We start from the raw sequence: 16,839 nt of genomic DNA on the forward strand, positions 1-16,839 counted from the left end.
GCCTTGTGGGTGAGTACTGCTGGCTCATTTTCCCAATTAAGGGGCCTCAGACTAGACCCTACAAATAAGACCTGATTCAAGCCCATCAGTCTCTCTTTGCCTGATCTTCTCTTCAGCCCCCATTCCACTCCACCCTACCCTCTACCCCCACCCATGTGTGGCACCACTGTCACCAGGGCAGCCCTTTGGACTCCCCTCCCCTCCAAAAAACCCAAACAGCTCAGAAGTGCATCAATCGACCTTTAATGTCCAAAAGAGGCATGGATGCAGAGCATAGGAGATGTGGTGGGGTCTCAGCCCCTGCTCCAGAAATGAGGGAGAGATGAACACAAACCAGACATTTCCAACTGGCCACACAAGTCTGGGAAGGCAGGGGGAAACACAGATTTGGACATTCATAAAAAAATGAAACCTAAAACCAAGCACTCAATCTTGTGCCCACTGAAGGGTTTGATATGGGGAACTCACTCACCATCCCAGTACCCACCCTCCCCTGTCAGCATCAAAAAGAAAGCTCGGCACACACTAAAGGCTTGGGGAGGGGGAATTCTCCTGCCTCCCCACCAGCCCCAAGGATGGACTCAGAGGAAAAAAAAAAAAAAAGAAGTAAGAATGAGCTGGATCCCAACCACCCCCCTCCCACAGTGCCAACCCTACAATGAGAGTTTTAGATGCAATTTACAAGAATCAGCAGCCCTGTCAGCAATGACCCCCCCACCCCCATCCCTGTTTGATCAACAGACAAGATTTCCCCCTGCACTCTCCTTGGAATCTCCTCCCACTAGCGGCCCTGCTCACGTCCTGATACCTGGCTTCACCACTGCAAGACTAATCCCCTCCAAAGTTCCTCCAAAGGTCCTTGCAGCCCTTTATCACTTCCATCCCCACCTCCCACAAGGACTGCAACCACCCACAAAGTCACTTTCCCTCTCCACTAAGAATCAGTTCCAGGGCAGATGGCATCATGGCCATCTCCTCATGGGCTATCCTCCCAAAGCCTTCTGGGGAACAGACAGCCATAGGGCAAGCAGTGTCTGGGCCAGATGCGTGGGGGGGGGGGGGGTTGACAACTGTCTTCACCCCCAAAACAGACACCCCCCAGAGATTAACATAAAGGCCCAATTAGAACTAACCATGCAGCCTATCTACCCATACACCCTAGAGATTCCACACTGCCCTGCCCCTCCCTCCCCTCTATCCCAAACCGACACACACACACACACACACACACACACACACACACACACACACACACACACACGAGAATCAAGGGAGACACTGATTTGGTTTGATTGCTAAGACTTAACTAAGGAACTACAGTCACCAGAAATTCCCTTGCCAGCCAACTAACAGGGGCTGCTCTAAGAGAACTCCAGAGGAATGAGAAAACCAAGGGCTAAGCAGGGAGCAGACAGAAGGAGAGAAGAATGAATAGAAGAAAAATCAAGCTAATCCTACCCCCAACATCCTCCTAGCATGAGCTCTGGCAGGAAGAATAGAAGAAGGTAATCCACAAAGACACAGCCCTTACTTAGAAACTCTTCTGACAAAGACAGCAAGACAAGTCTGCTCCCCACTCCCACACACCACAGACAAACACGTCTCAGGGCCCCTCAAAAGAATCCACCCCCACCCCACCCTCTGCCCCAAGTCGTGGAATCACAGTTCAGTGGAATATTCTCCCTGGTACTAGAGATCAATCCCCCTAGCCTCCTTCCTATCCCTCTCTCCTTGCCAAGCCTTATGCTGCCCCCCAGCAGCCTCCCTGGCCCTTCCAAAGCAGCACCCACCACCAGGAGGTGGCTGCACAGTTTGAGTTCTGCCTCCAGAAACCGACTGCTCTCCCCCTGCCCTCCTAGTCTTACAGGCTTCGTTGAGGGCTTTTTTTTAGTTTACGTAGGGAGAGAAAGAGAAGAGGGAGGGGTGGGAGAGATTTCCTAGTGCAATACAACCAAAGAAAAGATTCTGAAGTCTTGAAAAATAAACATAAAGCAGCCTTCTTCCCCAGGCAACTAAACAGAAAGAAGTTTGGTTTTGTTTACTGCGACATACACATGAAATCGAGTATACAGTCCATGCAGTAGCACAGCCATTGGAGAGGACATCCTGATGCTGGCCCCGGTGCAAAACAGTCCCAGCAACGCCGCCTGCCTGCCATCGCTGCCGCCGCCACGGACACCTCCACTGCGGCCTCCTAGCCGGACTTGAACAGGAGGATTGCAACTTGACCCAAGTAAAAATAGATGAAGTGCTTTGTCTCGTGTGTAACATAGCTGCCAAAATTTCGGCCCACGATACAATGCCAGGTAGGGTTATATTTCTTGTCAAATTCCTAAAAAAAGAATAAAAGAGAGAGAAGAAAAGGTGATTAGGACAATTGGAAGATGAGAAATCACAATAGGAATCTGATTAATTTAGTTATCACCACCCCCCACCCCACCCCTAGCTCACAGCCTCAGCTCCCCAAACCTCAGGAGCTCAGGTTAAGGCTGGCTAGGACAACTCCTTCCTTCATTAATAATGGAACACCGCAAAGGCTCCATTATTTCTCTCTAGCACTTTACACCCCGATTATCTCTCCTCCTCCTCCTAGCTACCCTACTCCGTAGTCCACCCTGTGATTCTTTAGCAAAGGAGTCAGGAAAGCCCAGGGCATAAGAGACCACTCCAGTGTCACACAGCATGAGGAAAACAGAGGAGAGCCTCCCCGACTTGCCACCTGCTGCCTCCTACATTACTAAACCAGCATTTCCAAATGCCACGAACCAAGACCCTAGAGCCAAACATCAGGAGTACCAGGAAGCGGTTCTTTGTAAGTCAACGTTAAAGGCACTCTTGTGTGCCAGGTACTGTGTGGGCTATAAACAGCAGAACAAGGACATCGGCCATGAGATCAAGGCAATTCCCTCACTTCTCTCAGGGGCACAAGTTCAGCATCAAAGCAACCTAGGAAATCCTTATGACCTAATCAGACAGGCAGTTCCCGGTCACTCCATAGATCCAGCAGGAAACAGATGGCTCAGTAGATGCACCCCGCCATGCAAGAGACCTCCACCATGGACCCAGCAAAGCTGCCAACCCTGGGACTGTCCCCCAGGTTCTTAACTTACAACTTGTTTGGCCTCCTCACTGCCCCCTACACCAAGGGACTCCAAGAGGTATTAGGGAACAGTGGGAAGGGGATGGGTCACCAAATCCAGCCCTAATGCTGACTCTCAAGACTCTGAAACATAGGACAGCCCTGGTCACTGCCCTGGTTCTCATTTTCCCCATCAGCAAAACAAAGAAGCTAGGCCAGATATAATCTAAGGATTCTCCTGACTCAGAGTCCATGATTCTGGATCCTCCTCCCTGTACAGGACAGATAAGGCATCACTCAGCAAGGAGCCAGCACCCCCAGCTGGCTCTTCACCCACTGGCTCCTTATACAGATAGTCTCTCAGGACTCGAGTTTCCTCTTCTCATCCCACCCCGCCTAAGTAGGAAAGCAGATCTGTAAAATTTAAGGATGCCCTACCACCTCTGTGGACCAGAAAACCACTACACTTAGGCATCCCTTTTGGGATACTAGGGCTGAAAACATCAAAGACTAGGATTATGACACCAGCAGACATGGATTCTGACTGGGAATCAGAGGCCCTGGTACTACTTCTCACTTCTAGCTCAGCGGCTTCCTGTGTTAACCATATTCATTCATCCATTCGCTCAGGAATTTTTCAGGGACTAAACCTATTACCCCAATATTGCTCATCCATTTTTAGCAAATTATATATTCAAGCCCACCATTAAGAAGGTGGGGAGAAAGAGATGATATAGTACCTGAGTCCTTTTCAAGAGAAAGAAAACTTCCTATATGATAGGGATTATTATAGGGATACCCCACTTTAAATGATGCAGTTCCTTGAAAAACTTGTATATGATCTTATATTATCTGTTCAATTATCCTTGATCTACATTTTGAATAGTTCTGAATTGAGCTAGTTACATTTGATACTAAGCTTCTCTCCCCAATGCCTTGCAGTCACATAATTATCTATAAACACACACACACACACAGACACACACATAAGCACACCTCAGCAGAGTTCCTATTAAGAACTCCTAAGGTGAATGCTTTGGCAAGAATCACTCCCTAATTTGTCTGCTTTGCAAGCTCATGGGTTTTGTTTGCGTGGACTATACCTGCTTTCCTAAGCCCTCAGTTCAGATCTCCCCGGGGCACAGCTCAGATGCCCATTCCTACCCCTAGCCTAAAGCCACAGCATTCTTGGCGCACCTTCTTGATATAGGCAGCAATGTCCTTCTCTATGTTGTACTTCTCCATAGCCTGCGTGGCGCAGTCGACAGCATCCTGTTGCATGTCCTCAGACATGTCTGCGTTCTTGATCACTGCCTTCCGGTCAGACATCGTGACACTGCAGAAGAAGCAGAGAGGTCAAACTGACAACCCCATACGCTATGCAACAAACATTAGCAGCTGAGTGTGGAGCCTCAGTGGGAGAACAGAGTACAGAAGGTGATGACAACAGAAAACACAGACATGAGGCATTATTAGAAGAGGGAGGTCCTAAGCTTTTAGCAAAGACCTGGTCCCCAAACCTGAGAAATACAAGGTAGATAGGAAAAAAAGACAATAAGCCATCAACTTTTATCATTTGTAAAATAAGGTTTTCCCAACTCTAAATTTATCTCTGATATTTTAAATAGCACCAATTGCCAAAATATTACAATATTATCACCTATTAACTGTGTCCTTGGGCAAGTTACCCTTTGTGCTTTCATACCATCACCTTGAAATGGAGACTACAGGGTTACTGAGGGCAAACCAGGTGGCCTTAACACCTGAACACAATAAGCTCTTGATTTAATGACCATTATTGCATCACTGGTAACACAGTGGAAAGAAGATGGACTAGAATCAGTAGGCCTGACTTCTGGTCCTGACTATGAACTCTTGTAGTCTTGGACAAGTCACTCAGCCTTACTGCATTCATTACTTCCATTTTAGCAATGAAGATAGCTCTCTATCAGGGGTTGTTGTAAGGATTAAGGTTATATGAAAACATCTGCAAACAAGGACAATCTACACTGAGGTCTGTTGGCCTGATTCAGCCCACCACCTGTTTCTGTAAAGTTTTACAGAACAGTCAACAATGGCAGAGTTGAGTAGTTGCAAGACAATGCAAGGCCTGTAAAGCCTAAAATATTTACTATTCGGCCTTTCACAGAAAAAGGTTGTCAAGGCCCAGCAGTGACAGAGATAACAAAAGGTGAGGAATTATTTTAACAGCCCCGTTTCATATCCCTGCTATCTAAGCCTTGGCATTCACATCCTACAGCAACCAGAATTCTGGGGTAGACCTTGCATGGTCCGTTCCTGGGATGACAGGAATCCCAAGAAGGCTGGTCAGAACCTGCCTGGCAGTCTATAGCATGTGAGTGCTTTGCGTGAACAGAAGAGATGAGCTGCAAAAACCAATCCTCTGTCCTTGACCACATTCCCATCACACTGATCCCCCACACCCCCCCCAAAAAGAGGACTCTGTCACCCAGCCCAGTAGACAAAAGATGTCGTCATTCCAGCCCTGTCTGATATTGAGGCTACACAGGAGGCCTGCCTGCTCAAGAAGAGATCCCTGGTATCATTCCAGGCCACGCTGATCTCTGTGTCCACACTAGCCTGTGTACTGGGTGGACTGAAAGGGAAGCAAAACTCACGATTACTCCTTTAGCCTGCACCAGATGCAAAGGAAGCATACATGCCAGCTGCCAGCCACACAGCCCCTGACCGCACCTAAGGCACTTCAAACTAAACAGGGCTGGTTCTACTTCAGCAGAGACTGTCAGAGGAAAGGGTTAGCGGACCAGCAAAATCTGACCCCACACCCCTACGAGGAAAAGTCAGAGCTTCAAAGAGTATGTGAGCACCACCAGGTGCTGAGGAAAAGGTCAGGAGAACCCTGTTCAAGGCCTGACTGGCTACCTACATGACCTTGGGCAAAGCAACATTCTTCATTTTATAAAAACGGATAGTTGAAATAAGATAAATGGGGAAACTTCAATGAGTTTGAAAAGATATACAACAGCAGAAGAGGAAGAATGTTCTGATTATTATAAGGCTCTTTATATTTGAAGAAAACTAGTGTCACCTGGTGGCCTATTCCAGGTTACCACTCAGAAGGGGGCACTGTTTACAAACGCAAGGGTGGGGGTGGGGCCTGGTTAGAGACTGTGAAGTTAAAGCATGAAATTGGCACCGGTTTTCCCAGCAAGCTCACCTGCTCCACCGCCTCATCCCCAAAGTCCAAAGGAACAACTTTGTCACAGTAATTAAAAGCCACCTTACTCTCTAGTAGCAGAGAGCCTGCGGTTACATAACGTCGGTCTTGTGACTACAATGCTACGATTCTTCACCCCTGGGCCCCCAGGCGTCTGAGGGCTGAGGCCTAGCCCCAACCTGCCCTGTCCAAGGTGCCAGTGAGAAAAGGATGAGGAGGTGCCTGGCCTACCCACCTCCCTCCTGGGACAAAAAAGCAAGGAACCTGGGCCTCCGACAAAAGGTGACCAGAAGGCCCCAGGCCAGCTCCTCAGTTAAAAGCCAGGGGCTCTTTGAAAAAGCGAAGAGGGCACTCCAGGACAGCTCCCCATCCCCTATCCCCGGTTTTGCGACAGGAAAGGCCAAGTCTCCGAAAGACCTGGACCACCCTCCCCAGCCCCCAACACACACAAATGCTGGTATTTCCTCCCCTGAGATCTCCAAGGGGGCTCATCCCTCCACCATGCCATCCTCCGGAGAGCTGCGGCCCCCAAAGGCCAGCACCTCGGGCATGAGAAAGCATCCTCCCCCCAACCTCCGCCCCGGTGGGTCAGCCGCCCTCCCCCGCCCGGCCTGGAGCAGCGCCGGAGTGACTGGGCGTCCTCGCTGCAGGAAGGACGCCCCAGAGGGTGGCGGCGGCAGGAGGCGCCGCGTCACGCCCGAGCCCTCTCCACCCCCTCTCCCTCGGCCCCGAACACCAGAGGCCTCCACGCAGCGCAGGGAGACTCCCGGGAAGGCGGGGGGGGGGGGGCGCGGGGAGGAGGCGGGGAGCCGCGCCTCCGCAGCCCGGGCCCTCCGGCCGCGCCCGAGGGTCGCGAGGGCACAGGGTGGCGCAGCCCTGGGAAGGAGGGGCGCCGAGGGCGTCACGCCGAGGCCAGCTCTGCTCCGGGCCTCGGAGCTGGGCCCCGCGCGTGGGGCTGCACGCTACCGGCGCGGGCCGCCGCCCGGGGGACGCCTCCACCGACCGCTCACCTTCACGGAGGCTAGTCCGCGCGGGGCCCCGGGGGAGCAGCAGCGATGGCCTGAGGCAGGGCGCGGGCAGGGGCGGTGTCCCCTCGGCTCCTCCTGCAGCAGCAGCAGCAGCAGCAGCAGCAGCCGCCGCCGCGGTCTCCGGCTCCCGCGGCCCCGGGCCGATCGCTCGCCGCCGCCGTCCGCCCTTCGAGCTTCCCCGGCCGCCCGCGCTCCGCCTCGCGCCCGCCGGCCAGCCCGCCTGCTCCTCGCTGGCGCCTCGCTGCTCCGCTCCGCTCTGCCGCTGAGCACGGCCGACGCGCGGCCCCCCCTGAAATAGCGCCCCGCCCCCGCCCCCCCGCCGCGCGCGCCGCCGTCCGCGCTCCCCATTGGCTGCGCCCGCCCGGCCCCGCACTGCGGGCTTCTCCCCGCGCCGCTCTCGCCCCACATCTTGTTTCCTCCCACAATGCCTCGGGGCGGAGGGAGGGGGAGCGGGAAAGGGTGGGGGGAGGGAGATGGGGCCTTAAGAGAAAGGAGGAGAATGCAGACCCCTCCACCCAGGGCTAGGAGGCAGGCCTAAAAAGGAATAAGGAGGAGAGGCTTAGAGAGAGGGAGGGGTGTAAAGACCCCAATGCCAAGAAGAATAAAGGGAGAGAGAGGGATGGAGATTTCAGACCCTGGGAGTAGATGGTGAAGGTAGAGATCCTAACCTGAGGAAGAGGAAGGGAAAGGAGGTGAAGTCATCAGCCTCAGAGGAAAAGACAGGACACCCCTTCCCTACCCCCAGATCTGTTGGAAGGAGCAGAACAGCCAGCTCTATGGAGAGGTAAAGGCATAAACAGCCCCAGGGCTCCCCTCCCCTTATATTCAGGAAAAGTCCCTTCCCCACAGCAGCTCAGCCTTTGTTCCCGAGTCTCAAGGCCACAGGACCTCAACTCCCAGCTGGAGCCCCAGCTGCTGTTTATCATCGAGAGCAATATGGAGGCAGACCCTAAGCACAGTTGTGAGAAGGGAGGTTGGTCTTTGGCATGCAGGTTCCTGGAGTAGAGGTGAGAGTAAGCCATTTCTGGTTGGTCAAGACCTGTCGGGGAGTGCCTAGAACCCCCAAGAAGAGCGAACTGTAGTCTGGCAGAGCTGTGAGGAAACTTAAAATTCAGCCCATCCATATTCCTCACCTTACAGAGGAGAGAACCAAAGCACAGAGGGGGCAGAGCCCTCCCCAGATCACCGCAGGTCAGGCCTGGTCTGGGCTTCTAGGCTGAAAAGTGGTGCTTCTAGGCAGTGGCCCCTCTGGTGGCTGAAGAGGCTCTGTGGGAGTGTGTGTAAATGCCTGTGAACTTGGGGAGAGGGCCTGCCCTCCACTCTACCTCACCCACCTCCAGAGAACAGGATAAGTCTGCCTTTATCTTCCCCTCTGTTTCACAAAGGAAGTGTCTACCTAAAGGGGTGGTGAGAATCTTTATAGGGAGCCACGCATTTGGGCCACACAGTGAGGATTAAGAAGCTCCCCTTCCCATCATTTTCCCCTCATTGCCCCAAACTTTGGTCAGGAAGTCGGACTTGCTCTGGCCGTGGTCTGCTCTGGTGTGGAGCATTATAATTTAATATTCATTATGTGTCAGGGGAAACCTGGAAAATCATGCCCTCCCACTTCTGCTTTCCACAGCTCTGTCATCTCCCAGCCTCAGTTGGCATTCCAGAGAAACAGACAAGCCTTGATGTATCCCCTCACGCCCAGGGTATTCTGATGTCAGCCTCTGTGTGAATGAATGGGGGGCGGGGCACATCTGGGTGAGAGGGAGGAGATGAAGGATACTTGATCACCTTAAGGCTTGTGGAGAGCTGGTATCATGGACTACTGGGAAGAGAACTTGTACCCTCTTTCTCCAGTGGTCATTAGCTTCCAGCCCATTCTATGGCCTGAAGGTCAGAACTGCCATGTATGGTTGTGCAGGTTGTTCACTATACAATGACATTCAGCCTAAAGAGCAAGTGGCAGCTAAAATATAGCCTGCACTTCACTTGCTAAGCTGTGTGCCCTGGTACAGGCCAGTGTTCACCCAAAAGATGCATACTTTTTTTCAACTGTGCATAAAGGTGACTGAACTAGTGGTGGCCCTTCCAAGGCCATACTGCTGGCATAAAGATCCTCCCTCTCCCTGGCCCCATTGCCTAGAGTAGCAAGTGTTTGGTCATTCCCAGTCCTGGGAGATGGTGGGGTGGAGGTAAGGGCACAGAGAACTTCAACTCATAGGCATCAGAACAAAGGCTTTGACTTTTAAGAAATGTGGGTGTCCGCGTGTGTGTGAAATATGTGTGAGAAAGACTTAAGGCTCTGGGATGTCAGGAAGACTTGCTAATAATAGTATGGTTTATAGATAATAATTAATACTGTGCCAGGCTCTAGTCTAATTGTTTTCAATGTATTGTTGCATTTAAATCTAGAACAATCGCAGTGAATAGGTATTACTGTCTTCTGGTACAGATGTGGAAACTGCCTTAGAGAAGTTCAGTAACTTGCCCAGGATTACCCTGCTTTTGTCAATGCAGGTGTCAGCCCCAGGCTCTCTGTTCCCTGGGCCTATACTCTTAGCCATCCCTCTATCCCACCTCCTAACAGAGAAAAGAAAAAAGTGTAAACCGGGGGGTTGGCTCTCTACCTGAATTATACCAGCATTTTGTAAACTTACCTGATTCTGAAGCCCTTTTTGATGCAAACATTTATTAACCTCTCCGGGAACTACTATTCCACAGGACACAGTTAGGGAAACGTGCTATAGTAATTACGGCTATTTATGTGAAATGCTTACTGTTTAGGGTAATCACTGTGCAACGTAATAACTGTTGTCATTAATATGTCAGCTTAACTTGGCAGACCTTTTTATTTGATGCCACTACACACCCGTGATTGCCCAGTTATCTGTTGCCCAGATGGCAGAACCATGTCTTCAGATTTAAAAATCAGAGTGAGGGGCACCTGGGTGGCTCAGTCGGTTAAGCGGCTGCCTTCGGTTCAGGTCATGATCCCAGGGTCCTGGGATTGAGCCCCGCATGGCATCAGGCTCCCTGCTCGGCGGGAAGCCTGCTTCTCCCCCTCCCACTCCCCCTGCTTGTGTTCCTGCTCTCGCTCTCTCTCTCTCTGTCAAATAAATAAATAAATAATCTTAAAAAATAAATAAATAAAAATCAGAGTGAACTTTCGTTCTTGTCTTCTCTGCAGGCTCCTTACCCTCCCCCTCCTTCTTTAAACTAAGAGTTCCCCAGGGCACTGTGCTTTGGTCACTGTTCAACTTAAGTAGTTTCATCCACATTCATGGTTTTTTACCATAATCTGAGTCCTGATGGCCCCCCTAATTCTTAGCCCTCTTTACTGTGGGTGTCCCACAGACTCCTTAGACTCTTCACATACATACATATAAAGCCTAGTCATTAGGACCATTGGCCCTGGGGCCAGAATGCCTGGGTTTGAACCTCTTTCCACCACTCTACCAGCTGTGCAGAACTGGTCAAGCTATTCGTCATCTCAAAATTTCATTTTCCTCGTGTATCAATCAAGAATAATACCTATTTCATAGTTATGAGAAAATGCATTAAAAACTCTTGGCATGATGGCTGGTCCATAGAAATGATTAATAAACATTAGCCGTCATCAACATTTCTTTTCCAGACTTGTTTCCCTTCCTTATATTTCTTACCTCAGTTCACGGCCCCATTATCCACCCAGGGACCAAGTCAAAAACCTGTGAACCCCTTCACCCACCCCATGTCTGTCATCACTCAGCTCTTGACTATTTTTCCAGCCCCCGTCCCCTTTCATTGTGAATACCCTGCATGGGGAACTCATCATCTCTTCTAGTTGGTTCCCGGCCTGCAATCCTGGCGGCTCCTCCCCAATCCACACAGAGTGATCTATCTAAAATACAAATCTCCCAGGCACTTCCCTCTTCTCTGCTCAGAAAAAAAAGACTGCTCTTTCCCATAACTTACCTCCCCCATCTCACCCTCCACATCTCCCCACCCCACCTTCTCTCCCCACACTTCCCATCTCCCTCGTTGTGCTCTAGTAACACCCAGCTACTGCCTGTGGTTTCCCCCACACCCAGATTCCACACCTTTGTTCATGTGATTCCCTTGCCTGGGAGGTTTGTGGCTTTCTTTGCTGGCTAACTCCTTGGTTTGAGTGTCCTCTATGAAGCCTGCCTGCATCCCAGGTGTTTATCACTAACCACCTTCTAGTAAACTTGTGAGGCTTAAGTTTGTCTGTAGTTCCTTGCAGACAGGGATTACATCTATTTATGTGTGGGCTGTAGAACCTAGCATAGTTCTCGGAACAAGGGAAGTTCTCTGTCTGTATTGGTTAAATTGATCATGCTTATCAGGGTAGGACCTGTGGAACTCCCACAGTGGAGAGGTCAGGACTTAGGGGGCCACCAGGGCCCACATGGTGGTAAAAACCATGAATGTGGATGAAACTACTGCATGGATGAAAAATATGAATTAGGACACTTCATCCCTTCCTCCACCCAAAGAACCGTGTTAGGGTTCTCCCGTTTCTTTCTCTAGAACTAGCAACACCTGCTATTTACACTGGGGGCCTTCCTGCCCAGAACAAGTTGCTAGCTAAGGTAAGTCATTGTCAGTGCTGGGAAATGCCTAGGCCTGACTTGTGAATGGATTTCCTCCTTATACTTCCTGCTGGGTAGTTGGCTGATATTCTGACCCTTACAGGTAAAGACAATCAAAGGCTCTCCACCCCAGTTGACCGGGTCACCCAGAAGAAAGCATGGCAATGACAAAAGTCATTTCACCAAGCCCTTCAGCTGTTGGCTTGCTTCAAAGACTCCAAAAGGATGGGGAAGGGTGGGAATATACCTGTGTCATATACCCTGACACTTGGTGAATGCAAACCCTGGTGCCAGTCCCCTCTGCCAAGTCCCCAGTGGGGGGGGGGGGTGGAAATGAAGAAAGCAATATGACGAGAACTACTGGAATCTGTCCCAATTCCTCACTGATTTCTTGAGTGGCCTTGCAAAACATACTTTCCTAGGCAATCATTTACCAAGCCCTAAATATCACCCTTCCTCCTTCCCAAGTGCCCTGAAACCTGGAGGAGCCAGTCAAGGTCAACAATGTGCCTGAGAACTAGTGAGATGAGCACTGGACTGGGAGTCAGAGAAGTCCTGAGCCCAGTTTGGCTCTAGTCAAATAATTTCATTTACCAGAATCTGGATTTCTTCATCTAGAAAATGTAGGACTGGATAATCTATAAGGTCCCTATCAGCCCCCAAGTCTATGATTCTCTGATTTCAATACCCCATCACAAATGATGCTTTCCCTGTGGGCCAGAGAAATTTCTCTATCTGTAGCCAAGATTAAATACCCTCTTTTCTGATCCTTCTCTCTGATCCACTTAGAATTCAGAGAGCATTTCTCTGCACTCCCATCATCCAACAAAGTTGGTATATCATTCTGTTCAGCTGTGTATTCCTCTCAACTAACAAAGCGCCTTGACATAGTTAAGATTCAATGAATGTTTGAGCTTCAATTAAAATATTAAAGCAAGTGGTCATCAAGAAAGAACCAAAGAGAAGATGTTCCAATGCAAATAGGGGTTTCTAGATCATGACTCCTCCTAATTTAGGAGTCCTCCTCCTTCACTGTCTGCTCAATCCTGAGGAACCCTGCCTCTGCCATAGGAGAACCAAGACAATAATATAGAAATTTTCAGTCCTTGTCCAAAAGATCAAGTTAGGGTTCTTGGATGCAGGAAACATCTGAAGAAAAAAACAGTACCAGAATAGCCCCCCTGACTCCAGGGAGCAGGAACCATGGAATGGTTTCCTCAGGGCATCCCAGGGGGGCAAATCACTGGCATTTTCCTTGAGTCACCCAACTGTCGATTCAAATTCCCAAAGAAGGGCATCTGACTGGACAGATTGGGTCACAGGTCCACTTTTTGGCCATGGAAGTGAAGAGCAGCCCTTCTAAGATCAAGGGGGGAATATCTGACAGAAGGAAAATCCACATGAAGTTACAAGAAGCAATAGAGTGGGTGCTGGGCAGGCAGAAACACAGATGTCTACTCTTGGAGATCCTCCAGGGTGGGAGGCGAGATTATTTATGAGGGAGTTCCTTGTCCCCACTGTCATAAAAACAAACACTAAGCTCTCTCACCCTCAGTCCCATAGAGTGAGGTGGGGAATGGTGGGGGGGAGGGTCCTAATAAATGAGGTCTGTACAACTTTGCCTTCCTCTCTGAGAACAATTTTGAAGAAAACCTTTGCCTTGTTAGGCATATTGCAGTATATTCCAGTGGGCAAAAACTTAAACAAAAAATCTTCTCGCCAGGAAATGGAGGCCCACCTTACATTTCAACGTAATAAGTTCTATTTTTACATATATAGCAGCTTTATTGAGATATAGTTCCCATACCATAAAATCCACCTTTCTAAAGTTCACAATTCAGTGGTTTTTAGTATTCACAGAGCTGTGCAACCATCACCACTGTCTAAATTTAGAACGTTTTCACCACTCCAAAAAGAAACCCTGTATTCATTGGCAGTCACTCCCCCATTTCCCCCTAGTTCCCACTAATCTCCTTTCTGTTTCTATAGATCTGCCTATTGTGGACATTTTGTATAAATTGAATCATAAAATATATGGTCTTTTATGAGTCTTTTAGTTCAATTAGTGTAATGTTTTCCAATGTCATCCACGTTATTGCATGAATTTGTACTTCATTCCTTTTTATGGCTGGTTAATGTTCCACCATATAAGCACACCACATTTTCATTTTCCATCCATCAGTTGATGGACATTTGGGTTGTTTCCACTTTTTAGCTGTTATAGATAATGCCTTTATAAGCATTCTTGAACAAGTTTTTGTGTGGATATATGCCTCCAATTCTCTTGGATATATACCCAGGTGTGGAATTGCTGGGTTTTGTAATAACTCCACGCTCAACCTTTCGAGGAGCAGTCAGACTATTTTCTAAAACAGCTGTGTCATTTTACATTCCTACCAGCAGCATATGAGGGTTGTGATTTCTCCACATTCTCACCAATACCTGTTATTGCCTTTTATATTGTAGCCGTCTAGTGGGATGAAACAATACCCACCAGTAGCTTTCATTTGTGTTTCCTTAGTGGTTAATGACCTTGAGCATCTTTTCTTGTAATTGGCAGTGTGTATGTTTTCTTTGGAGAAATGTCTGTTCAGATCTTCCCCCCTTTTTAAATTAGGTTATTTGTCTTTTTTTTTAAGATTTTATTTATTTACTTGTGAGAGAGAAGAGAGAGCACAAGCAGGGGGAGCGGCAGGCAGAGGGAGAAGCAGGCTCCCGATGTGGGGCTCGATCCCAGGACTCTGGTATCATGACCTGAGCCGAAGGTAGACACTTAACCGACAGAGCCACCCAGGCATCCCAGTTATGTGTCTTTTTATTATTGAGTTGTAAGAGTTCTTTATAGAGGGCACCTGGGTGGCTCAGTCGTTAAGCGTCTGCCTTCGGCTCAGGTCATGATCTTGGGGTCCTGGGGTCTCAGCAGGGAGTCTGCTTGCCCTCTCCCTCTGCCCCTTCCCCCGCTTGTGTGCGTGCTCTCTCTCTCTCTCAAATAAATAAAATCTTAAAAAAAAAAAAAGTAGGGGCGCCTGGGTGGCTCACTTGGTTAGGCGACTGCCTTCGGCTCAGGTCATGATCCTGGAGTCCTGGGATCGAGTCCCACATCGGGCTCCCTGCTGAGCAGGGAGTCTGCTTCTCCCTCTGACCCTCCCCCCTCTCATGCTGTCTCTCTATCTCATTCTATCTCTCAACTAAATAAAATCTTAAAAAAAAAAAGTATGGAACCAGAAAAGACTCTGAATAGCCAAAGTAATGTTGAAGAAAATCAAAGCTGGAGGCATCACAATTCTGGACTTCAAGCTGTATTGCAAGGCTGTAATCATCAAGGTAGTATGGTACTGGGGCCCCTGGGTGGCTCAGTCATTAAGCATCTGCCTTCGGCTCAGGTCATGATCCCACGGTCCTGGGATCGAGGCCCGTGTCAGGCTCCCTGCTCAGCGGGAAGCCTGTTTCTCCCTCTCCCACTCCCCCTGCTTGTGTTCCCTCTCTCGCTGTGTCTCTCTCTGTCAAATAAATAAATAAAATCTTTAAAAAAAAAAAAGCTAAAAATAGAACCACCCTCCGACCCAGCAATTGCACTGCTAGGTATTTATCCAAAGGATACAAAAATAGTGATTTGAAAGGGCACATGCACCCCAGTGTTTATAGCAGCAATGTCCACAGTAGCCAAATTACTGAAAGAGCCCAGATGTCCAACAACAGATGAATGGATAAAGAAAATGTGGTATACGTATACAATGGAATATTACTCAGCCATCAAAAGAATGAAATCTTGCCATTTACAATGACATGGATGGAACTAGAGGGCATTATGCTAAGTGAAGTAAGTCAGAAAAAGATAAATACCATATGATTTCAATCATATATGCAATTTAAGAAACAAAACAGATGAACATGGGAAGGGAAGGAAAAATAAAATAAGATGAAAACAGGGAGGCAAACCATAAGAGACTCTTAACTGTAGGGAACAAACTGAGGGTTTCTGGAGGGGAGGTGGTTGGGGGGATGGGGTAACTGGGTGATGGGCATTAAGGAGGGCACTTGAGGTAATAAGCACTGGGTGTTATACACAACTGATGAATGACTAAATTCTACCCCTGAAACTAATAATACACTATATGTTAACTAAATTGAATTTATTTTTTTGAACATTTAACATATTTAATTTTAATTCCAGTATAGTTAGCATACAGTGTTATATTAATTTCAGGTGTACAATATAATGATTCAACAATTCCATCCATCACCAGTGCTCATCATAAGTGCACTCTTTAATCCCCATTACCTATTTTGCCCATCCTCCCTCCAGCTCCCCTCTGGTAACCACCAGTTTTTTCCCTATAGTTAAGAGTCTGTTTCTTGGTTTGCCTCTCTCTCTTTTCTTCCTTTGCTTGTTTGTTTTGTTTCTTAAATTCCACACATGAGTGAAATCATGTGAAATCATATGGTACCTGTCCTCTGACTGACTTATTTCACCCAGGATTACACTCTCTAGCTCCATCCGTGTCATTGCAAATGGCAAGATTTCACTCCTTTTTGTAGCTGAACAATGTTCCATTGTATAAACATACCACATCTTCTTTATCCATTCATCTATAGATGGACACTTGGGCTGCTTCCATAATTTGGCTATTGTTAATAATGCTGTTATAAACATTGGGGTGCGTGTATCTCTTTGAATTCGTGTTTTTGTATTTTTTATAAAGATTTCATTTATTTATTTTAGAGAGAGCATGAGTGACTAAATTGAATTTAAATTAAAAAGAAATTTTTAAAAGCCACCTTTAAATATATCTATTGATATCTATCTTTTGATAGAGATTATGTTGAATCGTAGATCAGTTTGGGGAGTATTGTTATCTTAACAATATATTAAGATAATTAAGATAATGTTAACATGTTCTGATCCACGAACATGGGATTCCTTTCCATTTATTTAGGTCTTCTTTAATT

The 16,839-nt window shown here is 48.2% G+C and overlaps 1 protein-coding gene across 2 annotated transcripts; it reads right to left on the reverse strand.

The window, feature by feature from the left end:
* Positions 1 to 223: 223 nt before the first annotated feature.
* Positions 224 to 8,933, reverse strand: DYNLL2 (dynein light chain LC8-type 2). Of its 2 annotated transcripts, none has more exons than XM_027625059.2 (3): positions 8,440 to 8,933; positions 4,277 to 4,415; positions 224 to 2,332 (listed from the first exon to the last, which is right to left on the reverse strand). In XM_027625059.2, the coding sequence occupies exons 2-3, from the start codon at positions 4,406 to 4,408 to the stop codon at positions 2,195 to 2,197; spliced, it is 270 nt and encodes an 89-aa protein (XP_027480860.1). In that variant the 5' UTR covers positions 4,409 to 4,415; positions 8,440 to 8,933; the 3' UTR covers positions 224 to 2,194. The 2 variants fall into 2 exon arrangements, with proteins under 2 accessions (XP_027480860.1, XP_027480859.1); XM_027625058.2 differs by lacking the exon at positions 8,440 to 8,933 and adding an exon at positions 7,289 to 7,555.
* Between the last annotated feature and the right edge of the window lie 7,906 nt (positions 8,934 to 16,839).

The sequence above is a fragment of the Zalophus californianus genome, chromosome 16, assembly GCF_009762305.2.
Source record: "Zalophus californianus isolate mZalCal1 chromosome 16, mZalCal1.pri.v2, whole genome shotgun sequence".
Classification (NCBI taxonomy): domain Eukaryota; kingdom Metazoa; phylum Chordata; class Mammalia; order Carnivora; family Otariidae; genus Zalophus; species Zalophus californianus.